This window comes from Zeus faber (assembly GCF_960531495.2).
Source record: "Zeus faber genome assembly, chromosome: 7".
NCBI lineage: Eukaryota > Metazoa > Chordata > Actinopteri > Zeiformes > Zeidae > Zeus > Zeus faber.
In genome coordinates this window covers 24,426,724-24,444,613 of record NC_137203.1, presented here as the reverse complement: position 1 = coordinate 24,444,613, position 17,890 = coordinate 24,426,724, and the positions used below count along the sequence as shown (strand labels likewise).

At 40.5% G+C, this 17,890-nt stretch overlaps 1 protein-coding gene across 1 annotated transcript; it reads right to left on the bottom strand.

Moving 5' to 3' along the window:
- Positions 1 to 706: 706 nt before the first annotated feature.
- On the bottom strand, positions 707 to 17,733 carry glt1d1 (glycosyltransferase 1 domain containing 1). The gene is made up of 12 exons (XM_080003446.1): positions 17,331 to 17,733; positions 16,518 to 16,669; positions 16,289 to 16,394; positions 15,320 to 15,371; positions 14,408 to 14,444; positions 12,969 to 13,025; positions 8,597 to 8,695; positions 7,032 to 7,081; positions 5,393 to 5,436; positions 4,807 to 4,927; positions 3,207 to 3,305; positions 707 to 1,634 (listed from the first exon to the last, which is right to left on the bottom strand). The coding sequence occupies exons 1-12, from the start codon at positions 17,396 to 17,398 to the stop codon at positions 1,488 to 1,490; spliced, it is 1,032 nt and encodes a 343-aa protein (XP_079859572.1). The 5' UTR covers positions 17,399 to 17,733; the 3' UTR covers positions 707 to 1,487.
- Positions 17,734 to 17,890: the final 157 nt, after the last annotated feature.

Sequence of the window (17,890 nt, the reverse complement as noted above, 5' to 3'; positions counted from 1 at the left end):
AATTACACAATTCAAATTAATTTGGCTAGTTGCACATAGTTTGAAGCATAACTTGAACCATTATCAAAAATGCCGCATTAAGTTTGTCTTTTCTTGGTACATTTTAGTTGATTTAATCATCAATTTTGTTTATTTTTCATTAAAAGTTAATAATCTTAAATATTGCCTTAACCTCCATTTTCTATGTACAGTATATGTCACACCATCAAAAATATGTCAAAAAAGGGGCTGATGTGTTTCACAATTCCTATTTCAAGAGCTGAAATTATAGGGTATGTGATATAATTACATTGGCACCATCTTTAAGCACTTCATTGTTAATTGTCTGTCATTCACACACTCCATTTGTTCTAATGGCTTTGTGTGAATGAACTCAGCCACTCAGGACATTCTCCAGTTATATTATGAACAATAATTACCAGCAATTTTAGATATGAGGGATTTCGGCAGAGCGCAGACACATTTTTCTTTGCGTGACCAGTGTGCTTACTGTGTGTGGTGTGTGTGTTTGTTTTACCTGAGCAGAAAACTTTTAAGGACACACAATTCTTTCTTTTTTTTTTTTTTTTCTTTTCGGCCCATGCCCACGCGCACCCAAAACCTTTGTAACAACAAATTACATGAACCTTTCCTGACCCACTACCCTTTAAACCAAATTGTGTCGTTGCCGAGGCCTTTGACTTTGAAAGTGTGTGACTCAACCGTTGCACTTTATAAAAAATGTATGTGGTAGCCGCAGAAAACAGGGAAGTGAGACATATTGGATAAGACATTTTTAAGACAAGATTGAACTGCCAGTTGCTGGAGTGGAAAGAGTAGTATATATAGGAAGAGAAAGGCGTATTGGTACATTAAGAGATTTGTAAAGCATGGACAAACAACTACATTTATCTCAATACTGATGAATAATTCAATATATAAATACTTTAATATGCAAACATCACAGTATTTCAAAACCCATAAAATAATAGAATCCAGACATTGAGATAAAACAAAGCATTGTATTGTCATTCATCCCTTATATTGAGCAGAATAATGTGGCCATGAGTGCGCGCGCACGCACGCGCACGCGCACACGCACACACACACACACACACACACACACACACACACACACACACACACACATCCGCTTGAATTCAAAACGTATATAATAGTAAACAAGTCAACAGAAACTTTCATTCCCCTCCATTCCCCTCCAGATCTTTGGTTGAAGCTTAATTTAAATATGGCAGCCCAGAAAGGACTTATGGTATTTGTGCATAACCTGATATTTTAAAAGACACTTTGACATTAAGACATTACTCACCCCCTGTCAGGGTATAATGGGTGTATTACCCATTACTCAGCTCCATCGGTAACCTGTGCTACGCGATTACTGTTTTGAAAGGAAGACTAAAAATTGCTGTTTTTTTTTTTCTTTTTTGGCTCACACAGGTAGTAAACTCTTAAAAGTTCCTGAGATTGTGTGCGGTGCTGCTCTGTGCTCACTGTAGAGTCCCCACAAGTCTCTGGTAGGTCTCCCGCTCCCGTGCCAAGCTGTGGTGCTCTTCAACGTACAGCTTCCCATTCCTCACCAACTTCCTCCTCAGCTGACCGTCCGACACAAGCCTTTGTGACTCGCACACAAATTCCTGGTGGGGAAAAAAGCAAGGGAAGGTTTGGATAGTGCCATAAAATGGACGGGCCACCCACTAATCCCCCCCAGATCAAAGGTGAAACCGGGGAAAATGAACGCTGAAAACTGCATAGAAAAATTCATGTTTTTCGCAGTAGCCAGACAGCAGGAGAGTAGTTTTAATACTGAGGCTGTGAATTTCTAATTGCTGCGAATGCTTAATTGATGGGGACATCTGTGACTCCAATTCCAACATGCCAGTCCAACGGCCCTGAGCGGTCCACCCTGTTAGCTGCCACCTCTCATTTGCTTATGAAGGGAGGCAGAGACAAACAGCGATGGCTACCGTTAAATAGCCCTGCCACAGCAGCTGTCACGCGATTTCAAAATGAGTGATGATGCCTGCCCGGCCCGCTGATTAAGACGTGGTGTGGCCCTGAGGCCATTTTGAAGTTGGCCCAGTCGCGCTGGCTTAAAAGGCTTCGAGGAACCGAGTGGAGGCAGCTTCGCGTGTGTTTTGCAGCACCATTGCCAGCACTGCAGCCACAGCCAGAGCAGAAGGCCACTTCACTTCACTCAAGTGATATCATGTTTTTGAGAGGCTCTCAGATAGAAATGGCTCTATTGTCCATGTGAGAGTCATCAATCCTCAGCAACCGGATTAAATCTCGTATTGGACGCAATGTGCTCTTAATCACTTCGTCTCACGGTGTATTGTGAAGCCAGACTGGAAATGCACTGTTCTTTAAAAAAAAATGTTTTAAAGCTCTTGTGCTTAGCACTGCTACGTACCTTAGTATTGAGTAATTTGCTGTGATAAATTTCAAAGTGCAGCCCTGGAAGATTTACCTACAGGACTTGAGGACTGGGCGACACCGAGTCTAACACTTGAGGCACATCAACACTTTGAGGCAAAGGTCGTGCTTTTTCCAACCCTTGTTGTTGCCACCTTCTGGCAGATATTGCTTCTGGCAGGGATTTCCCCCCAGCGCTGTGACAGAACTCGATCCACCCTGGAGAGGACTTATCCTCTGCCATGGCAGCGACCTCATGCCGTTGTGCTTCAGAATTTAACCCCACCCCCACAGCTCACCCGACCCACACGATACACTTCCCCTTTTCTCCATTAAACAGCGGGTTCGATACTTCCCCTAGGGGGTCTCCATTTTGCACTTGCCTGCTTGCTGCCGTGTGTTGCGTCAGTCTCTGGTTTCGACAGATACCTTTAGTCGGTCCCAGAAGGATGTGCTCTGTGATTCAAATCTAATCCCTTCTAGAAACATCAATTGGCCTTTGTTATATATTACCCACTTAGATCGGACTAATGATGAGAATTGAAAGTACAGAGTTTGACAAAGAGGTGTAAAGTTGTGAATTTTCCTAGTTGTAAAAACTAGCGCATTTATAGACTTAATAATGGAAAAACGGGGAGTCTACAGATAGAACATTCTCAAACACTTCATTAGAAGTGGGTACTTTCCACACTGGCTCAGGCGAGATGACTCTCTCCTCTTCTCCTTTTAGTACCACAGTCACTGTCAAAGCTTATCTGGGCGTGGTGACCTGGTCATTCTGTGACCCCATATACCTTTGGAGAGGTGTAAAGCAGGCCGTTGACCTCGTGCCGCACCATGGCCGCATTGCCCGGAATGTCCCTCGCCACCACAGGAACCCCCAGGTCCATGGCCTGCCAGAGCAGAGTGCAGTCAACACTCACAGACATGGGAAATTAAAAAGTCACAGACTAGTGACTCAATCAACTCAGTCAAACGTTGAGTCAGCTTTCATTCAAACGCATTGAGACTCAAGATAAGATAAGACTTTATTAATCCCAGGGTTTCCACCCGCCGGGCCTAAGCATCTGTGTTTTTTTAATGTATTTTTAAGGTTGTTTTTCAAACTGTTTTTTAACAAATTATCAACATTACAATGGATCAAATATTATTATAACGTAGAGCGCATTGATTGCCTCTCTCTCTCACACACACATTGACAACAGATCCGTGTGTGAATAGCTTTGCGCACAGGGTTGGTTACCGAAACCCGGTACAACTATGGCACCGGTTCTTATACCATCGGTTTCTACCGCACCAAATCATAATGCAGATTTTGGTTCCCCACCCAAGCTGACGATTGAATATCCACCCTTCAGCCCTCCGAAACCGCCACACATGCCTTCAAACAGCATTATATTTGCTTAGCCAATCAGATAAAAGAGGCGGGTCGTAAAAGTTTTCACTAAAGATACATTCGGTTCATACAAACTGTCAGTTATTTGTTAACATGTGAAAAGTAATGAAGGAGAAATGGGGTTAGGTCATAAAAAATCTCTAAAATAGCCCTGTCTAATTGTTTTCTCTTTTTTGTACAAAAACAATAATAATAATAAAATAATAATAATAAAATAATAATAATAATAATAATAATAATAATAAAAAATTAGCTCCGGCTCTATTCATCTTCAATCGTCATTCCAATCAAGCATTAAAGCCCTCAAAAACATTGTGTTTTGTATTTTCTTATTGAACAAAACATAAAAAGCACCGTGCGTAATGGGGACACTCAGCATCACTCTCTTACACCACACGACCCCACCCCACTTTCCACCTAGCCTAACAACATTTCTGGGAAAAATTCAGGAAGGATTTACTAGCTACAACCAGGACATATTCCCTCTTTTAGAACCAAGAGTAAAAGATGGCGGTGCTCAGAGGAGCTCAGATATCCAACCCTGCAGTGAATTTCACTTTTTGGAAATGATTTTGTCTCTATTAGTTCAAACCTTTCCAACAGGTTGTTGATGAAATATCCTATCAGAGTTTAAGCCTTCTGTGGATTGCCTCAATCTACGAATGGTTAAAAGAGATGAACTGCATTATGGTTTTACTCCCTCAGAGGAATAGAGATTGCAGTCAAGCAATTAATTTGGGTGATGATTGGCCCTGTTCTGGTCAGATAACGGTGTAACACGTTTGTAAGAGTGAGACGAAGACAGGTGTTAATATACCGCTGAAGACAGAAAATATTCCTCTCAAAATATTATTATTCAAAATATATATATTATCTGCCACTTGCAAGCAAGCGTCAACATCCTGCATAAGGACACATGAAATTGAGGTTGAGTGATTATGGTGCGCCTGTGAGGTCATGTGATCCTCCATTTGTCCCAGAGCCCTGAGGATGTTTACCTCCAAGATGGCTGCCGACATGCCCTCAGAGATGGAGCTGTTGACCACGGCAAAGCACATCTTCATGGCGGCATGAAGCTCTCGCTGGCTCCTCTCCTGGGCCAGGAAGACCCCTGCTGTTCTGCGGGAGCAAAGGCACAGCTCAGCACCTGGTGACTCGCGCGCACTGAGGCGTGAATGACGCTGAGCGGCGACGACAGGACCGGGGCAGGGAACGCAGCGTGCACTACGTGTGACATGCGCTGGGAGTCCAGGTGAAGTCCTAACCGGAGAGGGCAGCTTCCTGCTTCCAGCTATTACACAGTGGCAAAGGCTCTCAGCAAAAGAACTACGAGAGGAGTTCAAGCTGCAACTCAGCAGTGGGAGGAAGATAAAGGACGATCTGCTCTTTCCTCAGATTTGCATTGTGTTCACATAATGGAAGACGTAAGCAACGTTTGTTTGGTCCCTCGGGTCACAAAGGATAGACGAAGGGATGAGATAAGGCAATGAATTACTCACAGGAGCAAAGGCTTGCCAATCACAGAGACGGATCTCAGATTTGCTTTTGTGGGCAGTTCAAATGAAAACGGTAAGAAGGCTTTACCTTTTAGCAACAGCTTCAGCTTCCTCTGCAAGCACAGGATCAATCTGACAAATAAAAGACAGGAGGATTAAGCAGAAGCAGTGAAACCCATCTTTATTGTGTCAAAGCTCTGGTCGAGGGTGCCGGCAATGACTTAATCAGAAACGCAAGATAAACATTAACAAAATGAATCATTTCTATCATGACCAAATCATTCTCTGAAAATCCTGTATTTCTGTAAGATTGGGGTCAGGGCAGGGTGGGTGGCCAATCTGATTAATTGCAATGTGGGATTTGCATGCATTAGCCTGCCCACAACAAGTCCTAGCATAGCAATTTAGGTCAAAGACCCCATGCATAGTTGCATCTATTTTTTCTTTGAATATAGTGATTTTATGTTCTGGAATGAAACTTTATAGGCAAGAAAAAAGTTCCACAACAAAGATTCAAACAAAAATTTTCTGTGCCTTAGCGTAATCTGGGATTACGTTGACGTTATTAAACCACAGCAGGGCACGGATCATGGTCGATGATATAGCATAGATTATCTATCGGTTTATTTATTCTATTATTTAAAATGGGCTTATTCTGGGTGGCAGTGCAAAGCTAAAGCTGTTTTTTGTACGTCATGAAAATCTTAACACTGTGACCCCCACACTCTAAGTAAATTGAGGGGCATTAAAATAATATTTATATTCTATTTTCTATTTACGAGGGAACAGACGGCTGACCATTATTGAAATTACATTACTCATTCGAAATGTCATTTACATCAATATTACTGGAATCAATTGTTGATTTCTTACAAAAACCAAGCCAAAATAAATGAAATGCACACACGGTTCAATTAGAAATCAATCCGTGGGTCTACATGAATCACTGCTTCCACAGAACCCTGCTATCAAAGAGACACAAAGCATGGCTGAGCAAGATGACGCTATAAGCCGCCAGTGAAGTCGGCGGCGTGCCCCCGGCCACCTCTAATCAAGGTTTTTCAAAGAAACCGAACATACTTTTAAGTCTGTCACCGCTGTTTGAGGGAAACAAAAGATGCCAAAATACTTCAATGTCATATCAAAGCAAGTTAGAGAGAAGAGAGGATGAGAACTGAGAATAAAAAAAGAAAAAAAAAAGGGGGGAGGCTGAAGATGAAACGGCAGGGGAAAAAAGGTGAGGCGCTTCATGAGGCTTCCATGGCTGGAACGGATATGACTTCCCTCTGCCGCGCGATCATCTAGATCAATATTCGAGCATCTGACGTGAGAGTTCATCTAGTTCAGCCAAAAAAATGATTTCAGATAGCTCTCATAGAGCGAACACCCCCAACACTGCCCCAATCTGACGTGATGTCAGTTTGGCTGACTGTTTGTTTCAATGGTTCATTGGTTCATATTATGGTTCAAAGTAGATTCACTCATGTCTGTGCACATTAACAACTGTTGATCTCTCAACTGTGGATCTCACGCAGAAGACTCACGTAAACACTACTGCCCCTCCCCCCTCTGCCTGCTCAACAGCAGATGCTCGTATTCGCTTTATCCAATTAGAAGCCCCCTGGATTCCCACGCCAGGCTTCTGGGAAACGTTAGGTTACTAAGACCGTAGCGGTACAAGAAGTGGACATCGACAGGTACAGGCGAACTCCATCCTCGCCACTTACCTTTGGCCCAATTATAATCAGCACATTAAGGGGATTCTCACGATGCCACTCTGGAAGAAATCAAATATAGGCTTTAAAAACTAAAACCTAATACCTCAAACACCAAAACTAAAAACAAAAGCATGCCATTGGAGAGCTGCAGACTTCAAAAGCAGAGAATCCATTTCACCGGCCACCATCAAAGCATGTGCATGTGTGTGTGTGTGCAAGCATGTGTTGTAGTGTGGTGTGTTGTGTGACTAATAAAGACTGTTTCTTCTTCTTTCTTCTTCTTCTTCCTTCAAATACTGGTCTGAGGCACATCCTAATCATTATGTGGAAAAGAAGATACTGTAGGTGGGATTTACTATGATAAAAGGGCAGTGTAGACAGTTTAGGTAAATTGTCGACCGTTGAAAAAGAACAAACAAATTGGGGGAGTTTGAAACTTGATGCGACGAGGTGACAGCACTTCCCACTGTTCCACAGCCGCCGCCTGTCTTACACAACTAATTCTCTCAATTTTTTTTGGCACAAATCTCTATGCAAAGCCATGACTAGGATCCAAGCCGTATGTACGATGGCTGCGCAGTGTGCGGTTTAGATTGTTTTCATGCTCATTAGTCCAGTGGATGAAGACATCGCCATCCACTCCCACTCACCACTCTCTACAGGACGGCACAAAGCTGCCTCAGCAGCTTTGTATATCTTGGGATTTACCTCATCTACTAAAGGATTGAGTAAATTTAAATGATGCCAAGAAACGCAAAACACCTTCTTTCAGCTTTTTGTGCATTGGTTACCTTATTTTGAATGGCTGCATATTGCATGAGTGCATTGCAGAGTGCATTATTGACTTAGCGATCCTTTGGCAAATTCTCAAAAGGATTTTGCAGCCACTAAACCTGCACAAATTAAACAAAAAGCAAGCTTCTAATTCAAAAGGAAGCCGCTAACAGTGAAATGCAAACCTAACTGCGCTCCTGCACAAATAGCATCTAGGTGTACCGGTGCTATTGGGGCTACCAGGAGTCGATTTCCATTATTTCCAAAACCCAATCAGAGCTAGGGGCGGGGGCTTGCAGGTGCTATAGCCCATTCAGAATTTTACATAGCACCGGCGCAGCACCCCCAAGGATTTCCATTTTCAATTTTGCATTTTCATTTAACACTTGAAATCAAAATAAAAACTGTCTGACAATTATTTTATGTTTTATATTTATTTAAAACTGTAATGGAGCCCTCCATCTATTACGCATATAGACTCTGCGCAACCGTTTCCCATTTCTCAAAATAAAACAAATAAAAGCAGTGTGTTTTTATTATTTTGGATGTATTTATTTTACTCTTTTTCCTAATTGAGAAAAAAAAAAAAAAAAAAAAGCGTGTGTCCAGTGTCAGGTGGTGCTATTGACACCGCCCCCCCACATCATTAGTGCAATGGCTTTTGCGAATCGGACGCTGAGACGATACAGATAGCGGGCAGAACTGATGCGCAATTGATGGTGCTATTAGTGGCCGCAATCCATTCTTTGTGAATTTGCATTAGTTTAGTGAAGTAATTTTGCTCATTGCTCGTGCTATACCTGTGAAGACCTCCACCAGATAGAGCGGGTCTTTGACTCTGCGCAGGCCGCAGACTAACAGGAAGACACGCAGCTCCTCCACATTCTTCCAACTAAGACCTGCAATGGGGCCCAGAAACACACACGAGACAGTCCAACAGTGTAAAAACATAAAAATGCATAATGAACATCCAAACGACACCAGCAGATAACAAAAGCAATATATCACCCAAGGTCACAGGGAAAATATGACAGCGGTGACTAATGTTCTCACATAATTCTGTGATCAGAGTCACCAGTAAGGTGGTCAGGTGGAAACATTGGAAGGGTGTAGCCAAATCACTTACACACACCACGCTAAGTGCAGAGCCAGTACAAACAGTAGGGGTGACAATTTGCTCCCTGTACAGACCAAGATTAGAATTACCATAATATCATGCTAACAACATCAAAATGTTTAGGGAAACTGACCGAGAGGCAGAAAGACTAGATCGGCCCCTTTCCCAGATTATCCACCTTTCAGGCAGATTAGCAGGGACATGGCGGAGTTACAGCAGCGCTCCAAGCCAGCAACTACTGTAGTGGATCTGACCTTCACACAGCAACATAATAAAGTCCTGACCCCAATAACTCGGCCATGCACTAATATCACAGCTTTACTTGGTAGGGAGGGCGGGGGTTGACAGACCACCCTTCAATGTACATTCAACTGTGGACCCTGAATTTTAAACCCAAAATAAAATCCTTGAATTGACATTGAAGTGAAAATAAAATGAGATTATACAGATGTGTTCTGAGTGTCATTCAGGGTCCAGCACTATCTTCCTGATCAACCGCCTTCACAAGCATTGAGTATAAATTGATAAGTTGTGAAGTGCTGAAATGAGAGTATTTTGCAGTTTGAGATTATGGCTAAAATTACCATTACATGTACAGTAACCCTAGGATCTGCAGTCAGTTATCATCAGAGTAGAAAAATCCTTCATCATTCACTCAATCGTTACAGACAAATTCCAAACCAGAAATAATAGGAATAATAAGTGTATAGCGTTTAATGAGATGGCTCTGGACTATTGACGTGAGCAGAAAGACAATCCCTACAAGGTCCAGCCCTATTGGCTCGGCCCTTCTTAGGTGTAGGTGTTCTCATTATAAGAACACAACCCAATGCTATTATAAGCAGATTCACAGCAGTTTGAAACAATGGAGTGTTTAACCTAAGTGTCAGACATCTCAATATATTTTGGGCACGCACGCACACGCACACACACACACACACACACACACACACACACACACACACACACACACACACACACACACACACACACACGCCTGGAGTTCAGTGACAGTCTTAATGTGCACGGGCTAAAATCCCCTGCTGCCACATAAGTCCAGATCAGGAGGCTAAGGCAGCTCTTTTAATGCTATTAAAGAGCATCTTAAAATGACGGCGTGGAGCACCGACCCTGATCCCGGGAAACTGATTGTCAAAAAAATGCACCTCATCTTCGGAAGGTTTTCATATCCTAGTCTGTGATTCTTAGGATGAGAAAGAACCAAAAGGTAAACACACTTGTTTTTTCCTCAGAAAAACTTGTGGGAATTAAAACATTGGAAGAACACGAGGGCAGAGACCTGTCACAGTGAGCAAAACACTCAAAGAAAAAAGAAAATCCCATCGATGGAGCTTGGAAACAATTCATCTTTTCACAGAGGGGGGGGGACGGACAAATTGCACAAATCATCTGCTGTGCCGGCAGCAGTATTTTTCTCGTCTTTTTGCTCTTCTGTGGCTCGTATGCAATTTTTTTTGATCATGTGCCTTTGATTTTAGAAGATTATTCTTCATAGCATGCTTTTGCTTATGAACCTGTTGTGCTGTGCTTGTCTGAATATCTGTTTACATGCTCTGGGTGGCTTCTGTCTGCTTCTAAAAGCGCCAGGGAGTGACACAGCCCTGGGAGAAGCCATGTAATCATTGAAATTCACAGAGGTTTTAGAAAACCCTTACATAAAGGGCAAAATTGCAGGAAGTCAGACTTTGGACCAGCCTCGACTACACGACAGGAAAATAATGTTATGGTTTCCTTCATTAATGTCTTATTTACTTGGTGTAGAGGTCATATTTCTGTGTTCCTTTAGGACAAAGTTATCTTATGTCTCGGAACTGTCTCTTTTTAATTATCATCCTGGCCTCCGCAGCCCAACACCGGCCTCTCCCCTTAACCCCACCACAAAAATGTACCACCTTCTATGGGCTGGTGGCTTAGGGGGCTGCAGCCTCTGATTTTGGAATCATGTGACTACCACACACAGACTGAACACAACCAGATAGAAAGAGTACTTTCAATCTGGAGAAATCTGCTTCAAGATCCTTTTTGTCACAGTGCAACGCCAGGAAACAGTGTAGTAAATAGGAGGAGAGGCTTTTCTTTTTCATCAGCGATGCACGACATCCCACCATGTTGGTCGGATTTTGATATAAATACGCTTGAGTTGAATATGAACGCCTTATTAAGAAAGCTGAGGGGAATGGATCCGCAGCCGAGATCTGAGATTGAGGAAGAAATAAAAGCAAATGAGATACTGTCATGTGTACCGGCTGTGTTGGGATGAGTACGGAGGGAAAAAAGGAAGATGAGTGTAAACAGGAGGAAATACTTATTCATTATACAATTTTATCTTAAATGTTTTTGTCAGACCGAATTGAAGTATTGGAGGGAAACTAAGATTGCCTGAGGAGGTATGGTGCTGCGTCAAGGTTCAGAAAAGTTAATTAGGCGCATAACGTGGAGGAAAGGCAACTGCGAGATTGCAATGTACAAAATTTGTTTATTTGTTTGATCCGAACTCTGAAAACACGGGCTGACGTTGCGTCATGTTACAAACCTTGTTTGACCCACAAGTCGCATCGAGGTTCATTTTGATTCGGATTTTAAATGACCGCACACAGGCTCACACGACACCGTTAAAATAAATTAGATGAATAAACTGAAATGTCTGTATCTCTGCGTAAGGTAAATAAAAACATTTCACTTAATAATAGGTTCATTACATTTGTTTTGAAAATAGTCAATGCAATATAAAAACTGCTTTTTTTTTTTAAGTAGTTAATCGAAATATTTCATAAAATTCTAAGTTTCCCCCCCAACATAAATATATTTTTATTTTATTATTATTATTATTATTATTATTATTATTATTATTATTAATAATAATAATAATAATAATAACAACAGGTACATTATATATAAAAATCAATAAATAATAATAATATCTAATTGACTTGTTATCTAATGATTTTAATAATAAGTCAAAAGATTCAAGGTGGTACATGGATGATTGTTAGAAATTTAAGTTATTTTCGTATATCATTCTATGTTCCCATATACAGACAAGCCATATTTCCATTATGGAAGCATCTCACATCTCTGTTTAATACAGTACTAGCACGCTCCCACCACCACATCACCACACCAAACTGGGTCAATTGCAGTCGGAAAAAAAAGGTCAGTTTCCTCACAAAAACATGCACACATCACCACACTAAACATGTTTACCGCTCCCGAAATAACTTGATGCGTATTACAGCGGTTTCATCACTTTTCCTGCATTCTGAGCCACCATTGCGAGTGTAACAAGCGAGGGACTGTGAGCGATTGGTATAACTGCAATCCATTCAAGAAGCATACAGTGACAAATGGCTGCCGTGCCGTACAACGTTTTTTTTTTTTTTTTTTTTTTTTTAATCACCTGATAAACCTGGGATGGACATCATCCCACAACGCCCAATTTATAGCCCGGGACGCGCATGTATCTGCAGGGATAAGGGGAGAAGCGCATCCCCACAGCTCGTATTTAACGAGGTGGTCAAATAAGAAATGGAAGACTGGAGACAAGAGGGGGGCAAGGGGGGGGATTGGGGAGCAGGGACCGCCACTTGAAGTTTTGGGCCCCCCCGACGAGATGTTACGTCGCACCGCCGCCCTGCTACCACCAGTTTTTATATATATATATATATATATATATATATATATATATATATATATATATATATATATATATATATATATATAATTTTTTTTTTTTTTTCTTCTTTTTGGTTTCACGACTGTCCGGTATTAACATAATTAGGTCTAAAGCAGATCTAAATGTCTGAAGTATTTGGACTTTACACTACCAATACAATGTATACTGTAATGAACCATAGATGGATTCTTTGACATGCAATTTTGAACAAAATATATTGTGTTATATCTACTACACAAAATGTCCTGCTATTGCCATACTAATAAGAGGAATATGGAATCTATTGTCATATTTTTAGCCTGCAGTTTTGAATAAATTATTCACAAAAGCTGGCAATCAGCACAAACACCCTGTAGCATACCTGAGCTCTTCAGGAATCCACTCCAGCAGAATTCCTCGGTTACCTCGGTATGAATTCCTTTAAAACCAAGAAACACAGATAATACGAGGGAGAGAACAGCTAATTAGTGCGGGTGTTTATGAATAATAGGACAACGTTAAATGATTTACATTATAGTAAAGTAATCTTGTAGTAAATTTGTTATTTAGTAATTAATAGATCCACTAAGGAATACAATTGTGCAATGAAAAAGTGAATTTACATTAAACATAGAGCACACTTATGAAACATTTATTATTTCCCTAATTAAAAATGTATTTATCATAGAATAGGACTGGGTAATATGTGAGGATTCATTCATACAATTTCATCACATGTGATTATGAATTGAAAATCTCATGTTAATCAATCCAAAAGTGGTTTATCACATTGAGCTTGATTGAATTAAATGCAATTTTAAAACTTAAATTCAATCCAAGGACATTCAAGTACTTTTTAAAGCACTATTTTCTAATTTTCAAGGACTTTATGCAACACACACACACGCTTATATATGTACAGTATATACACACACACACACACACACACACACACACACACACACACACACACACACACACACACACACACACACACACACACACACACACACACACACACACACACACACACACACACACACACACAGAGTCATCTACTATAATAAGTATTTCCAACCATGCTGGATTCAATTTACATTTCCCTGGCATAATTTATGTCGTAAAAGCAATTCTGGAAATGTTTTATTACATTACGATTTGAATAACAAAACCAGGGGGAATATCACAGGTTTTCAATGATTGCGTTTTTTCCCCCGAAGGACTTTTCAAGCACTTCAGCACAAAAGGGGTTATTTGCAGGGTATTCCAGTACTTACATTTCTCAGGATGAAATTCAAGCACTTCAAGCACCTCAAGGATATGGTAAGAACCCTGTAATCTCAGTTCATATCGGAATATATTTTGGATCGTTTACATTTAGCGTCACTTATGCGGACTAAAATTGAATTGTAAAAAAAAAAAAAAAAAAAAAATGTATTGTATCAGAAATAAAATAAAAATAAAAAAGAACAAATGTATATGATCAACTGTAACATAAAATGATCGTTCATTTAAACCGATTGTCACTTAAGCAACATGATTTAATGTTTTCACTGTCAAAAACTACAATGATAGAAATTAAAATGTAAGTAGGCAGCTGCCATGTAGTCTGTGTGGCTGTGTGATGTGTGTGAGCGCCGACAGGCATTTAGAAACTGTGGATCTATAGATCCGCTATTGGGACTCAGCTCACAGCCGTGTTTCTGGGGCCCCGTGGGCATTCGAGGGGCACATCAACTGAGCAAGTAAATACAAACTAAGAAAATGACAGAGAGGAACGCACTGCGACAGACAACAGCACATTTGCTCCGCGGGGCTTACCTTGGGGCTGCACAAATATTTTGCTGCGCTGGGACAGCTACGAAGGCAAAACACAGGGAAAGTGAAAAGTCGCGTTAGTGACTCGGAGTGTTGGAAAACCCTGAATCTAGTGAGCTATTTTAAATAAAAATCAAGACAATAAATGCAGGCGAACGTCTCATTCAAATGAGATATATTCGCTTGGAACAGGGTTTCTTCTAATGGCACACAATGGAAATAGATAACTAAAGCTTAGGGTGGTATTTTACAAAGACAAAAAGAACTTCCGTCAGAGAATTGGGAATGCAGCCGTTGCTTAAATGACTTGGTGGGGGAGGGGGTGGGGGTCCCCAGTATAAAACTCGGGTGATGGAAAGGAAATTGAGTGGATGTTATCGTATCAAGTTGGGTTAAGATTCCTCGGTGTTCCTTTGTCTCAATAAAAAGCCTCTCAGTGTTGGCGCTCACTGCCTGCTGTCGGCACTAAAAAGGCGAATTTAAAGTGTGCCGTTCACAGCAATCTGAGGTCTACGTATAGAAGCCAATCTGAAATAAAAACGTGGCAGAATCATTTCATCATCGAGCTTGGCTTTTTATTGAATCCGCCGTAGCCGTGTGTGTTACCTGTTGATATGCTGTTAAACAGAACGGCCTTAATTTATCTTGCTTTTCCATAATAACTGTCACGAAGGCAAATACCTGAGCGAGAAAAAAGTAAAGATTCTGTCGAGATCTAAATCTCATTCAGATGTCTTCTTTTGTTTTTATCTATATGTAATCCTGATAAATATCTGAGGTAATATACTCTGCTAAAATTGTTTGAAATTAAAACAAGGTAGAAGAAAACCACATGTAGAAGAAACATAAGTCGCAAACGTGACTCGATGAAGTGATGATCTGGAGTGCGTCATGAATAGAATGAGTAAATCATACCAAAAATACTTCTGCCAATTCCTTCATCTTATCAGTAAATGCAACAGCAAACCTGAACAAAAAATAAAACAAAACAAAGATTGCATCATTACACATATGGTGAGTGCCAATGGGTGAATTTCCACGGATGACAAGAGAAGTTATAAAAAGAAAAAAAGGAAAAAAAAAAAAAATGTAACACATGAATATAAAAATATTATATATAATTAAAACTCCCTTAATGTCTGCAGGCTGAAACAAAGTAGGACAGGGTGAAAAAGGTGCATGTGGTTTCAGGAGGAAGGATTTAAGGCTGACTCTATCCTGAATACAAAGCAGAAGACAAACATAATGTTGCACAAGAGGGAGTGTTGGGATTTTGTTTAGTGTGTATTATGAAATGGGCCAGTCGTGGTGGCTGGATTGCATAATCAAGGTTGAAGTGAAGACGCCATAACAGCAAGAGGTGCTCTGATTGGGTTGTTTGAAGTCAAAAGGCCCAGATTGTGATCTGAGTTTTCCTTATAGGCATTTACTATATACAGGGTTAATTCTGGCATTAGAAAATGAAATTCAAGGACTTTCAAGAACTATTTTCTCAATTATTTATATTAGTGTGTTGTGGAAAAATACACACACAGGCGCGTCTAAATTAGAGAAAATTTTAAAATAAAGATGCTTTAAAAATCAAATCTCTCTCTCTCTCTCTCTCTCTCTAGAAGAGGTATTGATAGGCCTGTGTGTGTAATTTTCCAAAATCGAGACACCTTAGTATACTGGACAAACATAGTTGAGGTGTTTTCTGATACGTTCACATTTTTTTTAGCTTTTAAGATTATAATGGTCATTCTTCATTAACCTTAATGAGGTTGTACATGTGTATTATGAGTCATGTTATTAAAGCTGATACTACAATGCTTATCATATATGATATTCCAAATGTGTCTCCTTATCTTTCTTAGTTAGATGTTTTGTTGTGTTGTACATCACCTGGCTTTCAGCAGCACTTGCTCCATAACCACACGCTTGTGGCCAACCCTCAAATCTTCATTTATGTCTGTTCCTCCAAAGACAATGCCAAAGGGCACTTGGACGTCTGGTATGAAGGTCAGAACATAAAACAGAAGGGTCCTTACAATTGTGGGGCACTTTAACTATAGTGTAGGCCGGCGATTTATGTCGAGGGGGAAAAAAAAAAAGTGACAAAAAGTTTTTTCACCTAAGAGAAGCCTGCCTGCCTTGAACAGGTGTATTGCTAAAGCACCCTGGAAGGCGGGCATCTGAGCGAGGAGGTGTGCCACCTCAGCGGACGACTTGAATTCCGCTGCATCCCGGAGCTCACAGGTGTGACCTGCAGATTCAATGTGGGCCCTGCGATAATAAGACAGGCATTATAACTGTACCGTATGTACACTGTGACTGAGAATTAACATTAAGAATCACGATTCTTTATTTCTCACATGCAAGTAAGGTGGAGTGAAATGATGAAGGCTGTGCAAAACAAAATAGAAGTAATAAATTATCTAAATTAGAAAAGCAATACATTTTTTTTTTTTTTGATTATTGCTTTTCTGATTTAGATGACACACACACACACACACACACACACACACACACACACACACACACACACAAAATATAAGCAAAAAAATAAATAGGCAAACGCTATAAGCAAAACAATCAAAATATTTGTAGGTACATTTGTATACACAGTATAAGACAGGGTATGTACAGTGTTTGAGAATAAATATAATTAATTAGAATTATAATTAGTTTTAACAAAAGGTAATATTATATAAATCTAGTATTTGCTCCCAAAGTTTTTCAAAAGTATTTTTCGAAAACATTCCTGCTGAGTAAAGTATCTTGAAGTACGTGTTCTTCTTCTCATGTAGAGTTGTTTAGGGAGCTCTACATTCAGGGTTACACTGTCTGGACGATGGATTCCCTATCTCTCGGGGCTCGGCCACACGGTGAGCCACCATCACTGCGGCTACTGTACTTCCTTATACTCAAGCTCAAAAGTATTTACCTTATTCTCTCAGCTGTGGTGCAGTTCCCCGTTTTGGGACTGAGGCAGGCAAGGAAAAGCAATTTCATCACGCTACTGCGGACCTACTGTAACGTGTCAGCCTGATTAATGCTAAAACAACCGCAATGTTGTTTTTCTCTATTATTATTATTATTATTATTATTGTGATTATTATATCTCTGGCGAACCTCCTTCACTGCAGCGTCCTGCAGGGAGTGCTAGCGGAGCAGCCAGCGCGTTTGCTGCCCACGGTCCGTCCGCTACATGGTCCCCGGAAACACGTCTTATAAAACAAATGATACGAACGCAGTCAGAAATAAATCCGCAGGGAATAGAACAGCGAACAGAAGCATGGGATTGTCGAACTGATATCAATTGTAATTAAATCAAATATTGAACTGTAACAAAATATCATAAATAAAAATTAAAACTAATACATTGGAGTAAAGCAAGACGTTAACCCCCAAAGGCTTGAATAGATGGAAAAACACACGAACATATAACATAATGTATAAATAAAATGACATCCATGAAATGTCGACGATGGCATTAGAAACGCG